This window comes from Oncorhynchus gorbuscha, linkage group LG15 (assembly GCF_021184085.1).
Source record: "Oncorhynchus gorbuscha isolate QuinsamMale2020 ecotype Even-year linkage group LG15, OgorEven_v1.0, whole genome shotgun sequence".
Lineage (NCBI taxonomy): Eukaryota > Metazoa > Chordata > Actinopteri > Salmoniformes > Salmonidae > Oncorhynchus > Oncorhynchus gorbuscha.
In genome coordinates, this window is record NC_060187.1 from 59924452 (window position 1) to 59943972 (window position 19521).

The 19521-nt window shown below is 42.4% G+C and overlaps 1 protein-coding gene across 1 annotated transcript; it reads right to left on the reverse strand.

Moving 5' to 3' along the window:
• Positions 1 to 1988: 1988 nt before the first annotated feature.
• On the reverse strand, positions 1989 to 6342 carry LOC123997611 (serine/arginine-rich splicing factor 10-like). Its single transcript, XM_046302016.1, has 6 exons — positions 6150 to 6342; positions 4660 to 4764; positions 3619 to 3722; positions 3146 to 3335; positions 2974 to 3024; positions 1989 to 2793 (listed from the first exon to the last, which is right to left on the reverse strand). Exons 1-6 carry the CDS (start codon positions 6212 to 6214, stop codon positions 2565 to 2567), a joined length of 744 nt encoding a protein of 247 aa, XP_046157972.1. The 5' UTR covers positions 6215 to 6342; the 3' UTR covers positions 1989 to 2564.
• Between the last annotated feature and the right edge of the window lie 13179 nt (positions 6343 to 19521).

Here is a 19521-nt window from a genome sequence, read left to right on the forward strand (position 1 = left end):
GACTGTTCCTGCAGGCACAAAACCCTCAGACTTTCTCTTAGCAGCCTGCTGATGGGCCATCAACTGGATGTGATTTCCCATTGTATTTAAACTGGTTATGTAGGTGTGTGCTAGAACATTCACACCTGGCACCAAAAGGCAATCCACAAGCAGTTGTCTGGACTTCATAGAGCTGTGGAAGTGAAAATATTAATGTTCGCTCAGTTGCAAATTTGCCATGTATTTAAGCAAACCGATAAATAGAAAAATGCAACTGATAATGGTGCCCATCACTAGTAACAATATTCTCAGTAAATACACTATATATAGAGAAGATTGTGGACACCCCTTCAAATGAGTGGATTTGGCCATTTAAGCCACACCAGTGGTTAACAGGTGTATAAAAATCTAGTACACATCCATGCAATCTCCATACAAAAACATTGGCAGTAGATTTGCCTTACTGAAAAGCTCAGTGACTTTCAATGTGGCACCATCATAGGATTCCAACTCATCAAATTTCTGCCCTGCTATAGCTGTCCCGGTCAACTGTAAGTGCTGTTATTGTGAAGTGGAAACGTCTAGGTGTGCTGAAGCACGAAAAATCTGTCCCCGGTTCCAATATCTCTGGAAGCAACCACAGCACAAGAACTGTTTGTTGGGAGCATCATTAAATGGGTTTCCATGGCCGAGCAGCCACACACAAGTCTAAGATCACCATGCACAATGCAAAGTATCTGCTGAAGTGGTGTAAAGCTCGCCACCATTGGACTCTGGAGCAGTGGAAACACATTCTCTGGAGTGATGAATCACACTTCACCATCTGGCAGTCTGACGGACAAATCTGGGTTTGTCGGATGCCAGATGCTAACGGCCCGAATGCATAATGCCAACTGTAAGGTTTGGTGGAGGAATAAATGGTTCCGGCTAGGCCCCCTTAAACTCCAGTGAAGGGAAAGATTAAAACTACAGCATACAATGACATTCTAGATGATTCTGTGGCAACAGTTTGGGGAAGGCCCCTTCTTGTTTCAGCATGACAATGCCCCGTGCACAAAGCGAGATCCATACAGAAATGGTTTGTCGAGATCGGTGTGGAAGAATTTGACTGGCCTGCAGAGCCCTGGCTTCAACCCCACCAAAAACAGTTGAGATGAATTGGAACGCCGACTGCAAGCCAGGCCTAATCGCCCAACATCACTAATGCATATAGCTGAACGGAAGTCCCCGCAGCAATCCTCCAAAATCCAGTGGAAAGTCTTCTCTGAAGAGTGGAGGCTGTATTAGCAGCAAGGAGGGGGGTGACCAACTCCATATTAATGACCATGATTTTGGAATGAGATGTTCGACGAGCAGAAGGCCACATACTTTTGTTCATGTAGTATAGCATACAAAAAAATATTATCAATAGGGTACATTTTTAAACTTTACAGGTAAGAAGTCAGATATAGAAAGAATTAAACCTACCCAACAATACTCACTGGCCCACTCACTAAGAAAATGGATCACTCCTACAAACCGTGAGTAACATAACCGTGGCTTAGGATGGACAAAACGAGTAACCTAAGCGACGCAGAACAGCATCTCAGAATGCACAACTTGTTGATGCTTGTCACTAATGGGCTATTACAGCACACAACCACACCAGGTTACACTCGTATAAGTTAAAAACAAGTAGAAGCAGCTCCAGTGGGCACACAATCACCGACAACTGAGTGGAAAAATGACAGCGAGTTCATTTTACTTAGAGCATCTTTGGAATGAGATCAAACTGGCTGTTCGCAGCATGAATGTATGCGTGTTGTCTCCAATCTGCGAGATACCATTGCACTAGCATGGTCCAACATCCCTGTGGAACACACCTGACACCTTGCAGAATGGTCCTGGCTGTTCTAGGGGGGGGTACGAGACACTGGACAGTTTGTTAGGGATAGGTGTACATAAACTGTCCGGTGTCTCGTACCTTCAAGAGAACGACATCTTTGTACAACTCAGATGATTAACAAAAGTTAAAACGTAACATTTTTAATCCACAAAAAGAAAACACTGCTGCTCGATTTGAACACAAAATAACAATTGATATCAAATAAAAAAAATGCAGGAGATTTTAGCAACATCAAACGTACAAAAATAATAGCAGTTAACTTGATGGCTAGATATCACTGCAAACTCCAGATTTAACTTGTTTTTTTCTTATAAATGGGTTTTTGTACTCTCAACCTCTTCTGTAGCCAGAAGAGCCCAAAACTGTACCTTTGCATTTCATAGTTGACCAATTCTTATGTGCTGAACTTAAATCCATCGGGTTCTCAATTAATAGAATTAAACTGATGAATGTAAATTAAAAACAGCCAATGTTTTTCAGAGGTGAATGAAACTGAACTAACATAAAAAGTACTATCCATCTGTAGGGACAACCAGCTCTCCTGTTGTATGGCATCAGCCCAGAGATATCATAATAACTCAACTAATGAACAGCGGTGGGGTGTGGAACAACCATTCCCTAGATACCATATTCATATGTTGTAGTGTTGAACAAAAATATCTTTAGCTACAGAATAACAGGGTTTGAGGGTGGTGGGGTCCTAGGATCTGGAGCGAGATCGGGACACAGATCTGGAGTAGGAGCGTCGACAGGCCTGTTTCTGGGAGCCAGAAGAGGGGTGGAAGTCCTTAACGGGGCTGGGGGATTTGGACTGAGACTTTGCGTCTTTGGGCCTGGATCTGGGAGGAGAGGGGGAGCGGGATGCAGAGCGGTTACGAGACGGGGGTGCGTGGTGCATCCTGTGGTGTTCACGTGGAGGGCCTCTGTACCTGTAGAAAAAAGGATGGCATATGAACAGAACAATCAGTCAACAAACTAATGAATACACGGACTTGACAACCGTGTAGTGTTTTGAAACCACATAGGCTTATGCATTATAAATGCAATCTCATGCACTGTGTCGTGTTAGACAAGTCAGAATAATGAGTCGTGTATATATATATATCTACCTGTCATTTTCATGGCTTCTGCTTCGCCTGTGCCTGCCATATGATCGAGAGCTGTAGAGAGAAAAGTGAAAGTAAGAACCAGTCTGTATACAAAGGAATTTCGGTCTGCAATTAGGAGGATTACTTGACAAGCGAAACAGTGGTTTAGTTTCAGTGTCACCGAGGAACTCACTCTCTAGGGCTCTCTGACCTCCGAGGACGGCGGTCGCAGGAAGGGCTACGCGACCGGCGCCTTTCGTAGCTGCGACTGCGAGAGCGTCTGCGTCTGCCATCGCCGCGTTCGTAGTCATCGTAGCGGGAGAAGGAGCTGCTGCGGGACCCTCTGCGGGGAGAGCTCTCCTTAGTCTTCATCTGGTTGGGGGCTGGAGGGACAAGTCATTAAAATGAAATACTTGGCACAAGGATAGTTGAGCAAGAAGGGTTTTTAAAAATAATTTGGTATACAGGTTGGCAATGATTTCACTAGTCAGAGACCCGAGTCAAGATATTACCAATAAAAGTGAAGCTGTAAGCCTAGTTAGACTTTTCCTACTTAGATTCTTGGGTAAACTGTTGACGGTGAAACTTAATTTTTCACAATGAATTGATTGGTAGGTAGTAAATAGTGCAGTCATACAGGGCACCTAAATAAAAACCCATTCTTACTTTTTCGGTCACCCTGTGCAAACTGGATCTCGATCTGTCGACCACACACCCACTTGTGGTCCAGATTGTGGAGGGCATCCTCTGCATCTCGCACGTCCTCGAATGTGCTACAGACTGTTAGGGCTCTTTACTTTCACTTGTGGAAATGGGGAGACGTATGCACACATACAACTACGAAAGTATTTTTAAAATTCAGTAAAGAGGCTGGAAGCTTCAAATTGGTAAGTCAATTGTGTGCCAACATGGAATAATAGTAAGCTAAAATAATAAAAACATGAAGCTGAAACTTCTGTTCAAATTTCGGGAGGAAAAGAGAACAAAGGCCACACAAATGCAACATTGAAATCGTATTTCAGCAAACTTGCTTACAATTAAAGTTATAATCGTCTTGCCCCTTTGTACAGAGAACACACAGAGCAAAATATTTGGAGGTGAAGAGCAAGGGTTCTATTTGGTAGGATACAAAACATTAAGCTTGTTACCTTTAAGCTTCAGCTTGACCTTTATGCTCTTTAACTGCTCGGCAGAAGAACTTGAGATTTCCGGCTTGTCTTCGCCCAATACATCCTTTAATTTTCCTCTCTTTGGTAGTCAAACAGCTGCCTTTCGTGCCCTCTTTTCTCCTCCTTGTATCTTCATGCTTTAACTTTGCCCTTTGTGTTCTTCTCCCACTATTTCCTGTCGCCTGAAATCATTATGGTCCCTTTGGCTTGAAACTACTCTACACCAGTCTTTACATTCTTTGTTGGGGTTTCTCCAGAACTGTACGTCTTTAACATTTCTAGGGTAACAGAAGCAATTTTAGTTAGGAGAGATGTTGATTTACGTCTGTACACATTTTTTACTGCGTTTAACAACATTCAATGTTCCCCTCCCATAATCCAGTATAGCCTACTTTTTATGACAAATATACAGTAAATATATAATAACAGCAGACAAACTCCAGACGTGCGACAGTCAATACCCCACGTGTGAATAATAATAATAATGCACCGAATGAAAGACATGTTCATTAATACATTGCATGAGTATAAAGGATATTGAATGTAAGCAAATCCTCTTGGTCGCCGTGTAGAGAAGTCAAGTGGAATGTAGACATCTACAATAGGCCCATAACGACCAAATTCGCGGCGTAGTTCCTCTGGCCTAAAGTGTTGCGAAATGACAGGACATTTAATCTAATGGCCAGCGAAGTACAACCTTTTTGGGCTAATATTAAACCAGTGTGATTCAAAGTTCAAACCTGCAACTGTGGTCAATAACCTTCAGATTCAACTAAATTGGCTTAATACTTACCATAGAAATGGAGGTATAAAATGTGACATTGGACAAGAGATATTTCATGCATTGCGGGGCGGCAGGGTAGCCTAGTGGTTAGAGCGTTGGACTAGTAACCGGAAGGTTGCACGTTCAAACCCCCGAGCTGACAAGGTACAAATCTGTCGTTCTGCTCCTGAACAGGCAGTTAACCCACTGTTCCCAGGCCGTCATTGAAAATAAGAATGCGTTCTTAACTGACTTGCCTAGTTAAATAAAAGGTTTTAAAAAAATGTCAACTCCTGTCACTTGTTGTCATACATGCCAGTTAAGCCCAGGTACTGGTTCAGCCAGAGTTGGCAAAAGGCAAGAAACAGTCACAGTTACTTACGTAAAAATAATTTAAAGTACCACTTAAGTACTTTTTGGAGGCATCTGTACTTTAATTTCATGTGTTTTTGACGACTTTCACATTCACACTTTTTTTTCCCTGACACCCAAAAGTACTCGTTACATTTTGAATGCTTATCGGGACAGGAAAATGGTCTAATTCGCAGACCTAAAGAGAAAATCCCTGGTCATCGGCATCGGATCTGGTGGACTCACTAAACAGAAATGCTTTGTTTGTAAATTATGCCTGAGAGTTGGTGTGCCCCTTGCTATCAGTAAATACAATTTAATTAACAAGAACATCGCGTCCTCTGGTTTCCTTAATATAAATGTTTTTTTTAACCTTTGATACTTAATAGTATATTGAAAACCAAATGCTTTTAAAATCAAGTAGGATTATACTGGGTGACTTTTACGTGAGCCATTTTCTATTAAGGTATCTCGACTTTTACTCTAGTATGACAATTGGGTACTTTTTCCACCACTGCTGGCAACCTGGCAGGTATAAAGATGGCCAGCATAATTAAGTTATTCACAGTTGGTTCAAACAACTCTCCTGTTTTTGTGCAAACCATTATATTTGGTGCAAACTCATGTGCAGCCTAGCAGACATGCTAACGTTAGCTTTGATACAAAGCTTAGCGAGTTAACGTTCAGGTAACCAACCAGCTTAGCTATCCAACTAACGTTAATGTTTCCAATCATACAAACTTAAAAACAACTAGCAACCGACAACACTTACCTACAAGTTCTCATTGTAAATGAGTTAAAAATCAGTAAACACAGTTTAGCCACCTAGCTAACGTTGCTCGCTAGCATACGTTAGCTAGCGTTAGCTAGCTACCGTACTACCTCGCACGTCCGAATGATTCAATCATAGCTACCTGGATTCGTCGGAGATGTTTCTAATGAAGAGTGATGGGTTAGGGGGCCTCATGTACCTAGCCATTGTAAAATATTGTTGTTACGGTTGAAATTTCTGATATAATACCAGTAAATTATACGACTTGTTCTAGCTGTAGCAAAAAGCAGCGAGGTGGCCTCATCTATCCGCGAACAGAGGCCAGCGCGCAGGCTCAGATACCATTATTTTAGCCCTGCCCACCAGGGGTGGCCTGGCCATCTGGCAATTTGGGCAAGGGCTATTTAGATGTTAAATGATGAGTAACCACGGCCGGCCCGCTAATTATGTACGATTAGGGGGCCATTGAGGGGTGCGGCATTTTCTGAGCTAAACTGACCAAGACGCACCTCCAACACACACATAAAACCTCACATAACCTCGTAAATTCAATCTGGAGTGCCAGAGGCGCTCAGAGTGTGCTCTGGGCATTTGTAAATTCAAAGTACTGAGAGTCAGATTGTCCATTAATAAATTTAGAGCATTTCACTCTGAGGCACACATTGATCCGAGCGTTCTGACCACTCACCCTGTTTTTGCTTTGTCATTATGGGGTATTGTGTGTAGATTGATGAGTGGAAAAAAAACTATTTAAATCATTTTAGAATAAGGCTGTAATGTAACAAAATGTGAAAAAGTCAAGGGGTCTGAATACTTTCCGAATACACTGCATATGAAAGTTAAGTTCCTGAAGTTTCCAAAACCATATTGCTAGGGAGAATGACAAATGTTTATACATGTTAAAACAGAGCGTCAATAGTTCACGTATCCAGTTGTCCTCCATACCATCAACTGAGAACCCAAGACTGGCACGACTGTAGATTCCCCTTGGGCACCCTTGGGTTCTCGAGAGCTAGGGTCACCGCTGAAATAATTTATATAAAAAACATCCAGGAGGTTTTTTAAAAATAAAAATTTAGTTTTGCATGTTTGGTGTAGGCCTAGTTTTAGAAAGTTGTGTGGAAGGGTCTCGAGCACTGAGGAGACAGTCGACCATGTTGGAACGTTGTTTTCAACGTAATCTACTCACATTCGCATACTCCGTTTTGGGGTAGCTGCAATCTGCTTTACAGAGTCAGTAACACCTTCTCAGTGCACACTGGAGCAAGCGCAAGCATCAACAATGCCATCACGTCATCCAGAAGCATGGCAGACATTGGATTAATATTAAAATGTTCATATCTTCAGCTGTGAGTGATGGAACGAATCAGCTTTGAAGACAATTACTGGAAAAATCCAATATATATTTTTTGGCACAAAGGTGATAGGTTTCCACTAGATAACAGCCAAAACAAGTCTAAATTGGCTATATCGTAAAAATTTATGAAAACAAAAATATGCTTTTGAGGGACAAGATTAGGGTTAGGTTTAAAATCAGATTTTAAGAAGAGAAAATGTAGAAATATGTGTTCTTTTTGTCTTTGTGACTGTTAACTAGTGATGGCCCCTGGTATCCAGTGGCCTGGGGAGGTATGCAGCAGGTGCAGATGGACTAGAAATCGACCCTAGCATTTCTAACACACAGTACAATTTATTTCCTTGAAGCCACCAGACCATTTTATTTAGCATTGTACAAACCATTCTGATCTTGCGAGAGCTTACGGTCTGTTTCGCTATACTGATATCCGTGTAGTCAAACAGAATGTAAGCTGGCAAGATCAGGATGACTCATATGACACTACCTAATATTAGCCAAATAATGCAACTTCAACAGGCAATAAAAAAATAAAAAAATTGACCAGTCCTTGTTATGTGTGTACAAGGGCACATTGTTGCCATCTGTTGGTAAATGTTCATTACTGCAACACCAGTGTTTTACCAGTGTGCTTGAGATATACACCCTGATGTATTCATTCCAATGTGCTGAACATAACTGGTTACTCGCAGGGCTGGTGATTGCCGTTCTGTCGCTCTAAGTGAGACCAACAAATGGATGAAAAGTATTTTCCACATGTTTAAAATATTTTTTTTCCCAGGACTTTGAAAAGGCGTCTTTTCCGGATGTTGAAAAATAGGTACTGTATGTGATAAGCCTACCATTTGCTAAACACTAAAAGGCTAACGTAACAAAATGTGGATTGGTGGATACACCTTGTTATTTGAAGAATAAAAAAAATATTGATGTCAACTGCCTGTATGCAATGGAGAGTGAGATGCTATGCTAGCCTCAAACTTCGAGATGGTATTTTTTCCTCAAAGTTGCCAGGATGTCACGTGCAACACACAACAGTACACTCATAACAACCTAAGGATTACGAAACTTCTATTAGATTAAATAAGCCTCAATAAATTAATGTTCATCTTGACTAAATTTGACACTTTTTGATTGCCTCCCATGAGTATTTTTCTCCACTCGTAACACACACACATCCACTTAGAAATTCTTGTTTTTAAAGAAAAGCACATTTTTTGTCCATTAAGACAACATCAAATTAATCAGAAATACAGTGTAGACATTGTTAATGTTGAAAATGACTTGTAGCTGGAAATAGATTTTTTATTAAATATCTACATTAGGCGTAGAGGCCCATTATCAGCAACCAGCAATCACTCCTGTGTTCCAATGGCACGCTGTGTTAGCTAATCCAAGTTTATCATTTTAAAAGGCTAATTGATCATTAGAAAACTATTTTGCAATTATGTTAGCACAGCTGAAAACTGTAGTGCTGATTAAAAGAAGCAGTAAAACTGGCCTTCTTTAGACTAATTGAGTATCTGAAGCATCATCGTTTGTGGGTTCGATTACAGGCGCAAAATGGCCAGAAACAAATAACTTTCTTCTGAAACTTGTCAGTATATTCTTGTTCATAGAAATGAAGGCTATTCCATGTGAGAAATTACCAAGAAACTGAAGATCTCGTACAACGCTGTGTACAACTCCCTTCACAGAACAGTGCAAACTGTCTCTAAACCAGAATAGAAAGAGGAGTGGGAGAAATAGTCCCGACAGAATGCCATTTTCCTGTGGTGCATTTCTCTGTGAGTGCTACCGCTGTTCCATTTGGCTCCAGATGAAAACATATGATCCGGTTGGAACGTTATTGGATATATATACATCGTTTTACGAACTGTAATATTACTTTTCTTCTGAACTTTCGCTTGGACCTGCCGGCGCGTCGTGAGTTTAGATTTGTGAACTGAACGCGCTAACAAAAGGAGGTATTTGGACATAAATTATGGACTTTATCTAATAAATCAAACATTTATTGTGGAACTGGGATTCCTGGGAGTGCATTCTGATTAAGATCAAAGGTAAGTGAATATTTATAACACTATTTCTGACTTCTGTTGACTCCAACATGATGGATATCTGTATGGCTTGATTTGTTGTCTGAGCGCCGTACTCAGATTATTGCATGGTTTGCTTTTTCCGTAAAGTTTTTTAAAATCTGACACATTAAGGAGAAGTATATTTCTAATTCTGTGCATAACACTTGTATCTTATATTAAAGTTTATTATGAATATTTCTGTAAATTGATGTGGCTCTCTGTAAAATCACAGGATGTTTTGGAAGCAAACATTACTGAACGTAACGCGACGAATGTAAACTGAGATTTTTGGATATAAATAAGCACTTTATTGAACAAAACATACATGTATTGTGTAACATGAAGTCCTATGAGTGTCATCTGATGAAGATTATCAAGGCTTAGTGATAAATTCTCTCTCTATTTCTGCTTTTTGTGACTCCTCTCATTGGCTGGAAAATGTCTGTGTGTGTTTGTGTGACTAGGCTCTGACCTAACATAATCATATGTTGTGCTTTCGCTGTAAAGCCTTTTTGAAATCGGACACGATGGGTAGATTAACAAAAAGTTTATTTCATTTGGTGTATTGCACTTGTGAATGTATAAAAGTTACATATTTTGAAAAAATATTTTTGAATTTCACACGCTGCCTTTTCAGCGGAATGTTGTCGAGGGCACTTCCGCTGGCGGAGGTTTTAAGATATCTGCACTATCCAATTTACAGTAGCTATTACAGTGAAAGAATACCATGCTATTGTTTGAGGAGAGTGCACACTTATGAACATGAAAAGTTATTAATGAACAAATTAGGCACATTTGCGCAGTACTGATACAACATTTTGAACAGAAATGCAATGGTTCATTGGCTCAGTCTAAAACGTTGCACATATACTGCTGCCATCTAGTGCCCAAAATCCAAATTGCACCTGGGCTGGAATAATACATTATGGCCTTTCTGTTGCAGTTCAAAGATTATGGTACATCTTTGTATTATCTTTATCTTTATCTGTTATATTCTCCTACATTCCTTCCACATTTCCACAAACGTCAAAGTGTTTCCTTTCAAATGGTACCAAGAATATTCATATCCTTGCTTCAAGGCCTGAGCTACAGGCAGTTAGATTTGGGTATTTTAGCCAACATTTTAAGAAGAGGGGCAGATCCTTAAGATGTTTTTAAGGGCTTCTAAAGTAAGCATTCACGGTAAGGTCTACACTTGTTGTATTCGGCACATGTCACAAATAAATTGTGATTTGATTTGAGTTTGGTGGTAAATAGACAGCTACGAAGAATATAGATAAAAACATTTGGTAAATAGTGTTGTCTACAGCTTATCATAAGATACTCTACCTCAGGCGAGCCTTGAGACTTCCTTACTATTAGATTTCGTGCACCAGCTGTTGTTTACAAATATACCCAGACTGCCACCCCTTGTCTTACCGGAGGTGGCTGTTCTATCTTGCCGATGCAGCGTAAATCCCACCAGCTGTATGTTATTCATGTTGTCGTTCAGCCACGACTCGGTGAAACATAAGATATTACAGTTATTAATGTCTCATTGGTAGGATACACGTGATCGTAGTTTGTCCATTTTGTTATCCAATGATTGTACGTTGGCTAATACAACTGATGGTAAAAGCAGATTACCCATCTCTTTGTGAGACGCAGAGTAGGTGAACGGATGAACTCCGCATGTGTGGTTCCCACCGTGAAGCATGGAGGTGGTGGTATAGGGGTGCGTTGCTGGTGACATTGTCAGTGATTTATTTATAATACAAAGCACACTTAACCAGCAAGGCTACCACAGCATTTGGAAGCAATACGCTATCCCATCTGGTGTGTGCTTAGTGGGACTATCATTTGTTTTTCCAACAGAACAATGACTCAAAACACATCTTCAGGTTGTGTAAGTGATATTTGACCAAGGAGGGTGATGAGTGCTGCATCAGATGACCTGGCCTCCACAATCAGCTGACCTCAACCCACTTGAGATGCCTTCGTATGAGTTGGACTGCAAAGTTAAGGAAAAGCAGCCAACAAGTGCTCAGCATACGTGGGAACTCCTTCAAGACTGTTGGAAAAGCAGTCCAGGTGAAGCTGGTTGAGAGAATGCTGATAGTGTGCAAAGCTGTCGTCAAGGCAAAGGGTGGCAACTTTGAAGAAACTCAAAATATATTTTGATTTGTTTAACACTTTTGTTTACTACATGATTTCATGTGTCATTTCATGTGTCATTATTCTACAATGTAGAAAATAGTACAAAATTAAGAAAAACCCTTGAATGAGTAGGTGTGTCAACTTTTGACTGGTACTGTAGGGTTGGCATTTTTCTGTTTGTATCAATATGTAACATTCTACACTACCGCACAATAGGTGGCGGCATGCACAAACAAAATGTGTGAATGCAATGATACTGAAGTGTCTTGTGTAGGCCTAGCGAGCCTATCTGTCCATGTGATGGTGTATGTGTGTGTGTGTGTCTTCAAACCAAACCATTAAAAAAATATGGAAATCAATGGTTTGGAAATGTCACAAGTTTCATTCATTTCATTAGTACTATTTCACAACTTGCCTGGTTGTTTCAGTTAGGTGTGCCTATGCAAAGTCACTCAAAGGTGGTACTGAAACCCAACTGTCTGATGGGTTTTGAAAATGTGATATCTTTCACTACCTTGGTTGTTAGTGAAAGTTGGACTTTAAAAGCCCCATCTAAGTAGTCATTTCAAATGTGTAAGCATTCATCTCCCCTTCATTGTCTGTCGTCTTGAATTGAATGAGTGCACACATTCATTTGAATCAGAATACAGATTTTCTTTTAGTCATGTACATGTTCTGTCAAGTATTTGATTGTGGATACTCCACCCCTTCCTTTCTTTGGAAGGTTTTTAATTTTGTTATAAGCGTGCACCCTAAATGTTTGTACATTTATTTTAAACATTGTTTCAAAGGGTTCAGTGGTCTGTTTTACTCGAATGACTTGTTTAAAAATGTGTGGTTTCTAAAGTGGGGAACAAAATAATTTATGCACTTTTATGATTTTGGGTAGGCAAAAGCTCTGCTCATTCTATAATATACTGTATAATATGGGATTTTGCATAGAATAAAACTCATGTCTGTCCCAGTGCAGTTGAACTAGGTGCCCTTCATGGTTTCAATGTTGTGCAAATGAAATGCTACAGACTGAGTTCTATAACTACTAAATAGTTACACCTTTTATTCTACATATTATTTTTCAGTCCAATACCAGGCTGAGAATATTTGGCCAATTGCTCGGTTTACTTGTATTCTCCTGTTAGTGTTTGTTGGCCTTCAGCACACCTTAAGCTGCATTTAGACATCTAGCCCAATTCTGATTTTTTTATTCTTCTCTAATTGGTCTTTTAACCAATCAGATCAGCTCTGAAAAAGATCTGATGTGATTGGTCAAAATATCAATTAGTGCACCACACTCATTCCACAAAGGGCCAAGTGTCTGCGGGTTTTCGCTCCTCCTGTACCTGATTGATGAATTAAGGTCACTTATTAGATAGGAACTCCCTCACCTGGTTGTCTAAATCAAATCAAGTCAAATTTTATTGGTCCCATACACATGGTTAGCAGATGTTAATGCGAGTTTAGCTAAATGCTTGTGCTTCTAGTTCCGACCATGCAGTAATATTTAATTAACAAGTAATCTAACAATTTCACAACAACTACCTTATACACACAAGTGTAAAGGAATTAATAAGAATATGTACATATAAATATATGGATGAGCGATGGCCGAACGGCATAGGCAAGATGTAGTAGATGGTATAGAGTACAGTATATACATGAGTAATGTAGGTTATATAAACAATATATAAAGTGGCATTGTTTAAAGTGACTAGTGACACATTTATTACATCCAATTTTTTATTATTAAAAAGTGGCTAGAGATTTGAGTCAGTATGTTGGCAGCAGCCACTCAATGTTAGTGATCGCTGTTTAACAGTCTGATGGCCTTGAGATAGAAGCTGTTTTTCAGTCTCTCGGTCCCAACAACCCCCGATGCACATGTACTGACCTCGCCTTCTGGATGATAACGCGGTGAACAGGCAGTGGCTCGGGTGGTTGTTGTCCTTGATCATCTTTTTGGCCTTCTTGTGACATCTGGTGATGTCGGTGTCCTGGAGGGCAGGTAGTTTGCCCCCGGTGATGCGTTGTGCAGACCTCTCTACCCTCTGGAGAGCCTTACGGTTGCCGTACCAGGCGGTAATACATCCCGACAGGATGCTCTCGATTGTGCATCTGTAAAAGTTTGTGAGTGACAAGTGTTTTTGGTGACAAGACACATTTCTTTAGCCTCCTGAGGTTGAAGAGGCGCTGTTGCGCGTTCTTCACCCCACTGTCTGTGTGGGTGGACCATTTCAGTTTGTCTGTGATGTGTACGCCCTCACCTCCTCCCTGTAGGCCATCTCGTCGTTGTTGGTACTCAAGCCTACCACTGTTAAGTCGGCTGCAAACTTGATGATTGAGTTGGAGGCGTGCATGGCCAGACAGTCATGGGTGAACAGGGAGTACAGGAGAGGGCTGAGAATGCACCCTTGTGGGGCACCAGTGTTGAGGATAAGCGGGTTGGAGATGTTGTTTCCTACTCTCACCACCTGGGGGTATCCCGTCAGAAAGTCCAGGACCCAGTTGCACAGGGCATGGTCGAGACCCAGGGTCTCGAGCTTAATGACGAGTTTGGAGGGAACTATGGTGTTAAATGTTGAGCTGTTGTCGATGAACAGCATTCTTACATAGGTATTCCTCTTGTCCAGATGGGTTAGGGCAGTGTGCATCTGTGGACCTATTGGGGTGGTAAGCAAATTGGAGTGGGTCTAGGGTGTCAGGTAGGGTGGAGGTGATGATGGAAGTGAATGCTACGGGTCTTAATTGAAAGGAAGAAAACAAAAACCAGCAGACACTAGGCCCTCCATGGAATGAGTTGGACACCCCTTTATTAGTGAGAAAAATATCAGAATTGGGCTGCCTGTCTATACGCATCCTGAGGTCTCTTGTCTAGCTGGAGGGTCAATTCGGAACGCCATCAACCGGGAAACAAGGACCACAACCTTGACCAGACCACTTGGGTCAGCCGGGTAGGTCCACTTTAAAGACAGGTTTTGAGAATATGTGTCTCTGGCGCCGATGCGTTACGGGATGACCATCACCACATGCATCGCAGCCTGGATGTGTCACTCCCCGCACCGGAACACCAATGTAGGGCCACTTTCCTTACGTTGATTCTGTTGCAAATAACTTTGTCTGTTGCAAAACGTTTTGCAGCAGAAACCATTTACTCCAAATGGAAGACGTTTAGCAAGGACAACACGAGTTTGTATTGGACAAATTTAGGGAGGTCCATCCCCATTTCATTCTGTTTGCTTTGTTTGCATCCTTTTGGTTCTTAAAACGGTAAAAGTTTCCATTGAAAGACGTAATTAATACACCCCAGTTTTGATTATTTCAATCACCAACTCTATTTTGCAGTAATTTTATAAAATTAGTCAATGGCCACATGTACTTATGCCTGATACTATGTACAGTTCATTCGTAAAGTATTCAGACACCTTCAACATTGAACTAACGTGGAATACACGTTGAATTGACGTCTGTGCCCAGTGGGACCGTCAGGTGTACTTCCCGGAGCAAGCCCACTGGAGCAGCTTAATGGAAAGATCAGCCTGCGCCCAGAACTAATCCTCTTGTATGTCTCCCCAGCCTGGTGAGCCCTATGGCAGTTCCACGTACCAGACTGCCCATATGTCTCTCCAGTGATAATCCATGGCACTAAGCCTCTAGTGATGATCCATGGCAAGAAGCCTCCAGTGATGATCCATGGCAAGAAGCCTCCCGTGATGATCCATGGCAAGAAGCCTCCCGTGATGATCCATGGCAAGAAGCCTCCAGTGATGATCCATGGCAAGAAGCCTCCCGTGATGATCCATGGCCAGAAGCCTCCTGTGATGATCCATGGCAAGAAGCCTCCTGTGATGATCCATGGCAAGAAGCCCCCCGTGATGATCCATGGCACGAAGCCTCCAGTGATGCTCTGTGGCACGAAGCCTCCAGTGATGTTCCATGGCACAAAGCCTCCAGTGATGCTCCATGGCACAAAGCCTCCAGTGATGCTCCATGGCACAAAGCCTCCAGTGATGCTCCATGGCACAAAGCCTCCAGTGATGCTCCATGGCACGGAGCCTCCGGTGATGATCCATGGCACGAAGCCTCCAGTGATGATCCATGGCACGAAGCCTCCAGCGATGGCCTCCAGTCCGGAGCCTCCAGAGACGGCCTCCAGTCCGGAGCCTACAGAGATGGCCTCCAGTCCAGAGACTGCCTCCAGTCCGGAGCCTCCAGAGACGGCCTCCAGTCCGGAGCCTCCAGAGACGGCCTCCAGTCCAGAGACGGCCTCCAGTCAGGAGCCTCCAGAGACGGCCTCCAGTCCGGAGCCTCCAGAGACAGCCTCCAGTCCGGAGCCTCCAAAGACAGCCTCCAGTCCGGAGCCTCCAGAGACGGCCTCCAGTCCGGAGCCTCCAGAGACGGCCTCCAGTCCGGAGCCTCCAGAGACGGCCTCCAGTCCAGAGATGGCCTCCAGAGACGGCCTCCAGTCCGGAGCCTCCAGAGACGGCCTCCAGTCCGGAGCCTCCAGAGACGGTCTCCAGTCCGGAGCCTCCAGAGATGGCCTCCAGTCCAGAGACGGCCTCCAGTCCGGAGCTTCCAGAGATGGCCTCCAGTCCGGAGCCTCCAGAGACAGCCTCCAGTCCAGAGATGGCCTCCAGTCCGGAGCCTCCAGAGATGGCCTCCAGTCCAGAGATGGCCTCCAGTCCGGAGCCTCCAGAGACGGCCTCCAGTCCGGAGCCTCCAGAGACGGCCTCCAGTCCGGAGCCTTCAGAGACGGCCTCCAGAGACAGCCTCCAGTCCGGCGCCTCCAGAGATAGCCTCCAGTCCAGAGACAGCCTCCAGTCCGGAGCCTCCAGAGACGGCCTCCAGTCCGGAGCCTCCAGAGATGGCCTCCAGTCCAGAGACGGCCTCCAGTCCGGAGCCTCCAGAGACGGCCTCCAGTCCGGAGCCTCCAGAGACGGCCTCCAGTCCGGAGCCTCCATAGACGGCCTCCAGTCCGGGGCCCGCGTCGAGGGTGCCCAGTCTGGGGCCCGCTACAATGGTCCTCAGTCCGGGGTTATTGGCGAGGGTCCCCACACCAGAAGCGCCACCAAAGTGGGGGGAGCCAAAGAGAGGGTGGCCATAGAGAGGCTTTTATTCTCTATTGTGGTTAGGCCAGGGTGTGACTAGGGTGAGCATTCTAGTTTCTTTATTTCTATGTTTTCTATTCCTTTGTGTTTGGCCGGGTGTGGTTCTCAGAGGCAGCTGTCTGTCGTTGTCTCTGATTGAGAGTCATACTTAGGTAGCCTTGTTCCCACCTGGGTTTGTGGGTAGTTGTTTTGTGTTTGAACCAGACAGAACTGTTTCGTTTTGTTCCGTTTTGTTATTTTGTTTCAGTTTGAATAAATAATCATGAACACGTACAACGCTGCGCTTTGGTCCTCTTCTTCAGAACTATTATTTATATAACTATTTATATGTACATGGAATTGTATTTGTTTTTTTACCATTTTTTTCTCTCATCTTTACAGGAAAATGTCACAGGCACTATCTGATGTGTGGAGACATTTCACTGCAGCAAACATAGAAGGAAAAGTTATGTGCATTTGCAAATACTGTGCCAAATTATATGTGAAGAATGCAACAAAGTTGCAGAATCATCTGGCCAAGTGCATAAAGTTCCCTCAGCGCTCACAACAAGCAACCTCTGACAAAAGTTTCTATACTTCTATTCAAGGTAAACATTATTAATCAGACACCTTATTGATAGCAACAGCTCATGGTCTTTCTGGAATCATAAGTTTTTTGACTCAATGGAGGAATGTAGTCAGAGAAATGCTGATGAATGTCTTGCTCGAGCTGTGTATGCAACTGGTTCACCTCTGATGCTCACAGGCAATGAGTATTGGAAGAAATTTCTGAATGTTCTTCACCCAGCATACACCCCTCCAACCAGACATGCTTTATCTATTCATTAATTTGACATACACTAACTGTCTTAGGTCAGTTAGGATCACCACTTTATTTTAAGAATGTGAATTGTCAGAATAATAGAGAATGATTGATTTATTTCAGCTTTTATTTATTTCATTACATTCCCAGTGGGTCAGAAGTTTACATACACTCAATTAGTATTTGGTAGCGTTGCCTTTAAATTGTTTAACTTGGGTCAAATGTTTTGGATAGCCTTCCACAAGCTTCCCACAATAAGTTGTGTGAAATTTGGCCTATTCCTCCTGATAGAGCTGGTGTAACTGAGTCAGGTTTGTAGGCCTCCATGCTCACACACACTTTTTCAGTTCACAAATGTTCTATAGGATTGAGGTCAGTGCTTTGTGATGGCCACTCCAATACCTTGACTTTGTTGTCCTTATGCCATTTTGCCACAACTTTGGAAGTATGCTTGGGGTCATTGGTCGCAAATGGGTCTTCCAAATGGACAAACTTTAACTTCCTAAATGATGTTTTGAGATGTTGCTTCAATATATCCACATAGTTTCCTTACTCATGATGCCATCTATTTTGTGAAGTGCACCCGTCCCTCCTGCAGCAAAGCATCTCCACAACATGCTGCCACCCCCTGCCACCCCCGTCCTTCACGGTTGGGATGGTGTCTTCGGCTTGCAAGCCTCCCCCTTTTCCCTCCAAACATAACAATGATCATTATGGCCAACCAGTTCTATTTTTGTTTCATCAGACCAGAGGACATTTCTCCAAAAAGTACGATCTTTGTCCCCATGTGCAGTTGCAAACAGTCATCTGGCTTTTTTATGGTGGTTTTGGAACAGTGGCTTCTTCCTTGCTGAGCAGCCTTCAAGTTCCGTCAATTATAGGACTGGTTTTTACCGTGGATATAGATATGTTTGTACCTGTTTCCTCCACCATCTTCACAAGGTCTTTTGCTGTTGTTCTGGGATTGATTTGCACTTTTCGCACCAAGTATGTTCATCTCTAGGAGACAGAACGCGTCTCCTTCATGAGCGGTATGACTGCTGCGTGGTCCCATGGTGTTTATACTTGCGTACTATTGTTTGTACAGATGAATGTGGTACCTTCAGGCTTTTGGAAATTGCTCCCAAGGATGAACCAGACTTGTGGAGGTCTACACATTTTTTTCTGAGGTATTGGCTGATTTCTTTTGATTTCCCCATGATGTCAAGCAAAGATGCACTGAGTTTGAAGATAGGCCTAGAAATACATCCACAAGTACACCTCCAATTGACTCAAATTATGTCAATCAGAAGCCTCTAAAGCCATGACATAATTTTCTGGAATTGTCCAAGCTGTTAACAAGCACAGTGTGTAAACTTGGCACGTGAATTGTGATACAGTGAACTAATCTGTCTCTAAACAATTGTTGGGAAAATTACTTGTGTCATGCACATGGTAGATGTCCTAACCGACATGCCAAAACAATAGTTTTTTAACTAGAAATTTGTGTAGTGGTTTAAAAACAAGTTTTATTGACTCCGACATAAGTCTATGTAAACTTCCGATGTTTTTGGGAGATGCGATGGATCATTGGGGGTCATTTGATATTCCCTTTCTTTTGTTGTTCAGTGAAATCCTCTCATGGGAAGAGTCAACTCATTTGATTAAAGTTCAATTTGTAACTACATTTATTTCGTTTTTTCTATTGGAAGTATTTATTAATTTTAATTTGTCTACATATGATAAGGTAAAATGTTTATGTTTCTGTCCCCATTTGATATGGTAAATATATCCAATGCAAAAAAAATCTACATTTAAATGATATTAATATTAATTTGCATAGATTTCCGTTAATTCCCATATATTCCTGTTAATTCCCACAGAAAGTTTCCAGCTCTGAATATTCCCCAAAATGTGCAACCCTAGTCACGCCAGATACTGACTAGTTTTCTGATCCAACAGATGCATATCTGTGACCAACAGATGCATATCTGTGACCAACAGATGCATGTCTGTGACCAACAGATGCATGTCTGTGACCAACAGATGCATGTCTGTGACCAACA

What these genes read in the sequence shown, in the direction of transcription:
- LOC123997611 (XM_046302016.1), bottom strand. Translation starts at nt 6,214, where the DNA reads ATGGCTAGGTACATGAGGCCCCCTAACCCATCACTCTTCATTAGAAAC. An exon ending in AACATCTCCGACGAATCCAG is followed by an intron (nt 4,765 to 6,149) that starts GTAGCTATGATT and finishes GCAACACTTTAG; the next exon opens with GCCAGAGGAACTACGCCGCG. An exon ending in TGCACAGGGTGACCGAAAAA is followed by an intron (nt 3,336 to 3,618) that starts GTAAGAATGGGT and finishes TTGTCCCTCCAG; the next exon opens with CCCCCAACCAGATGAAGACT.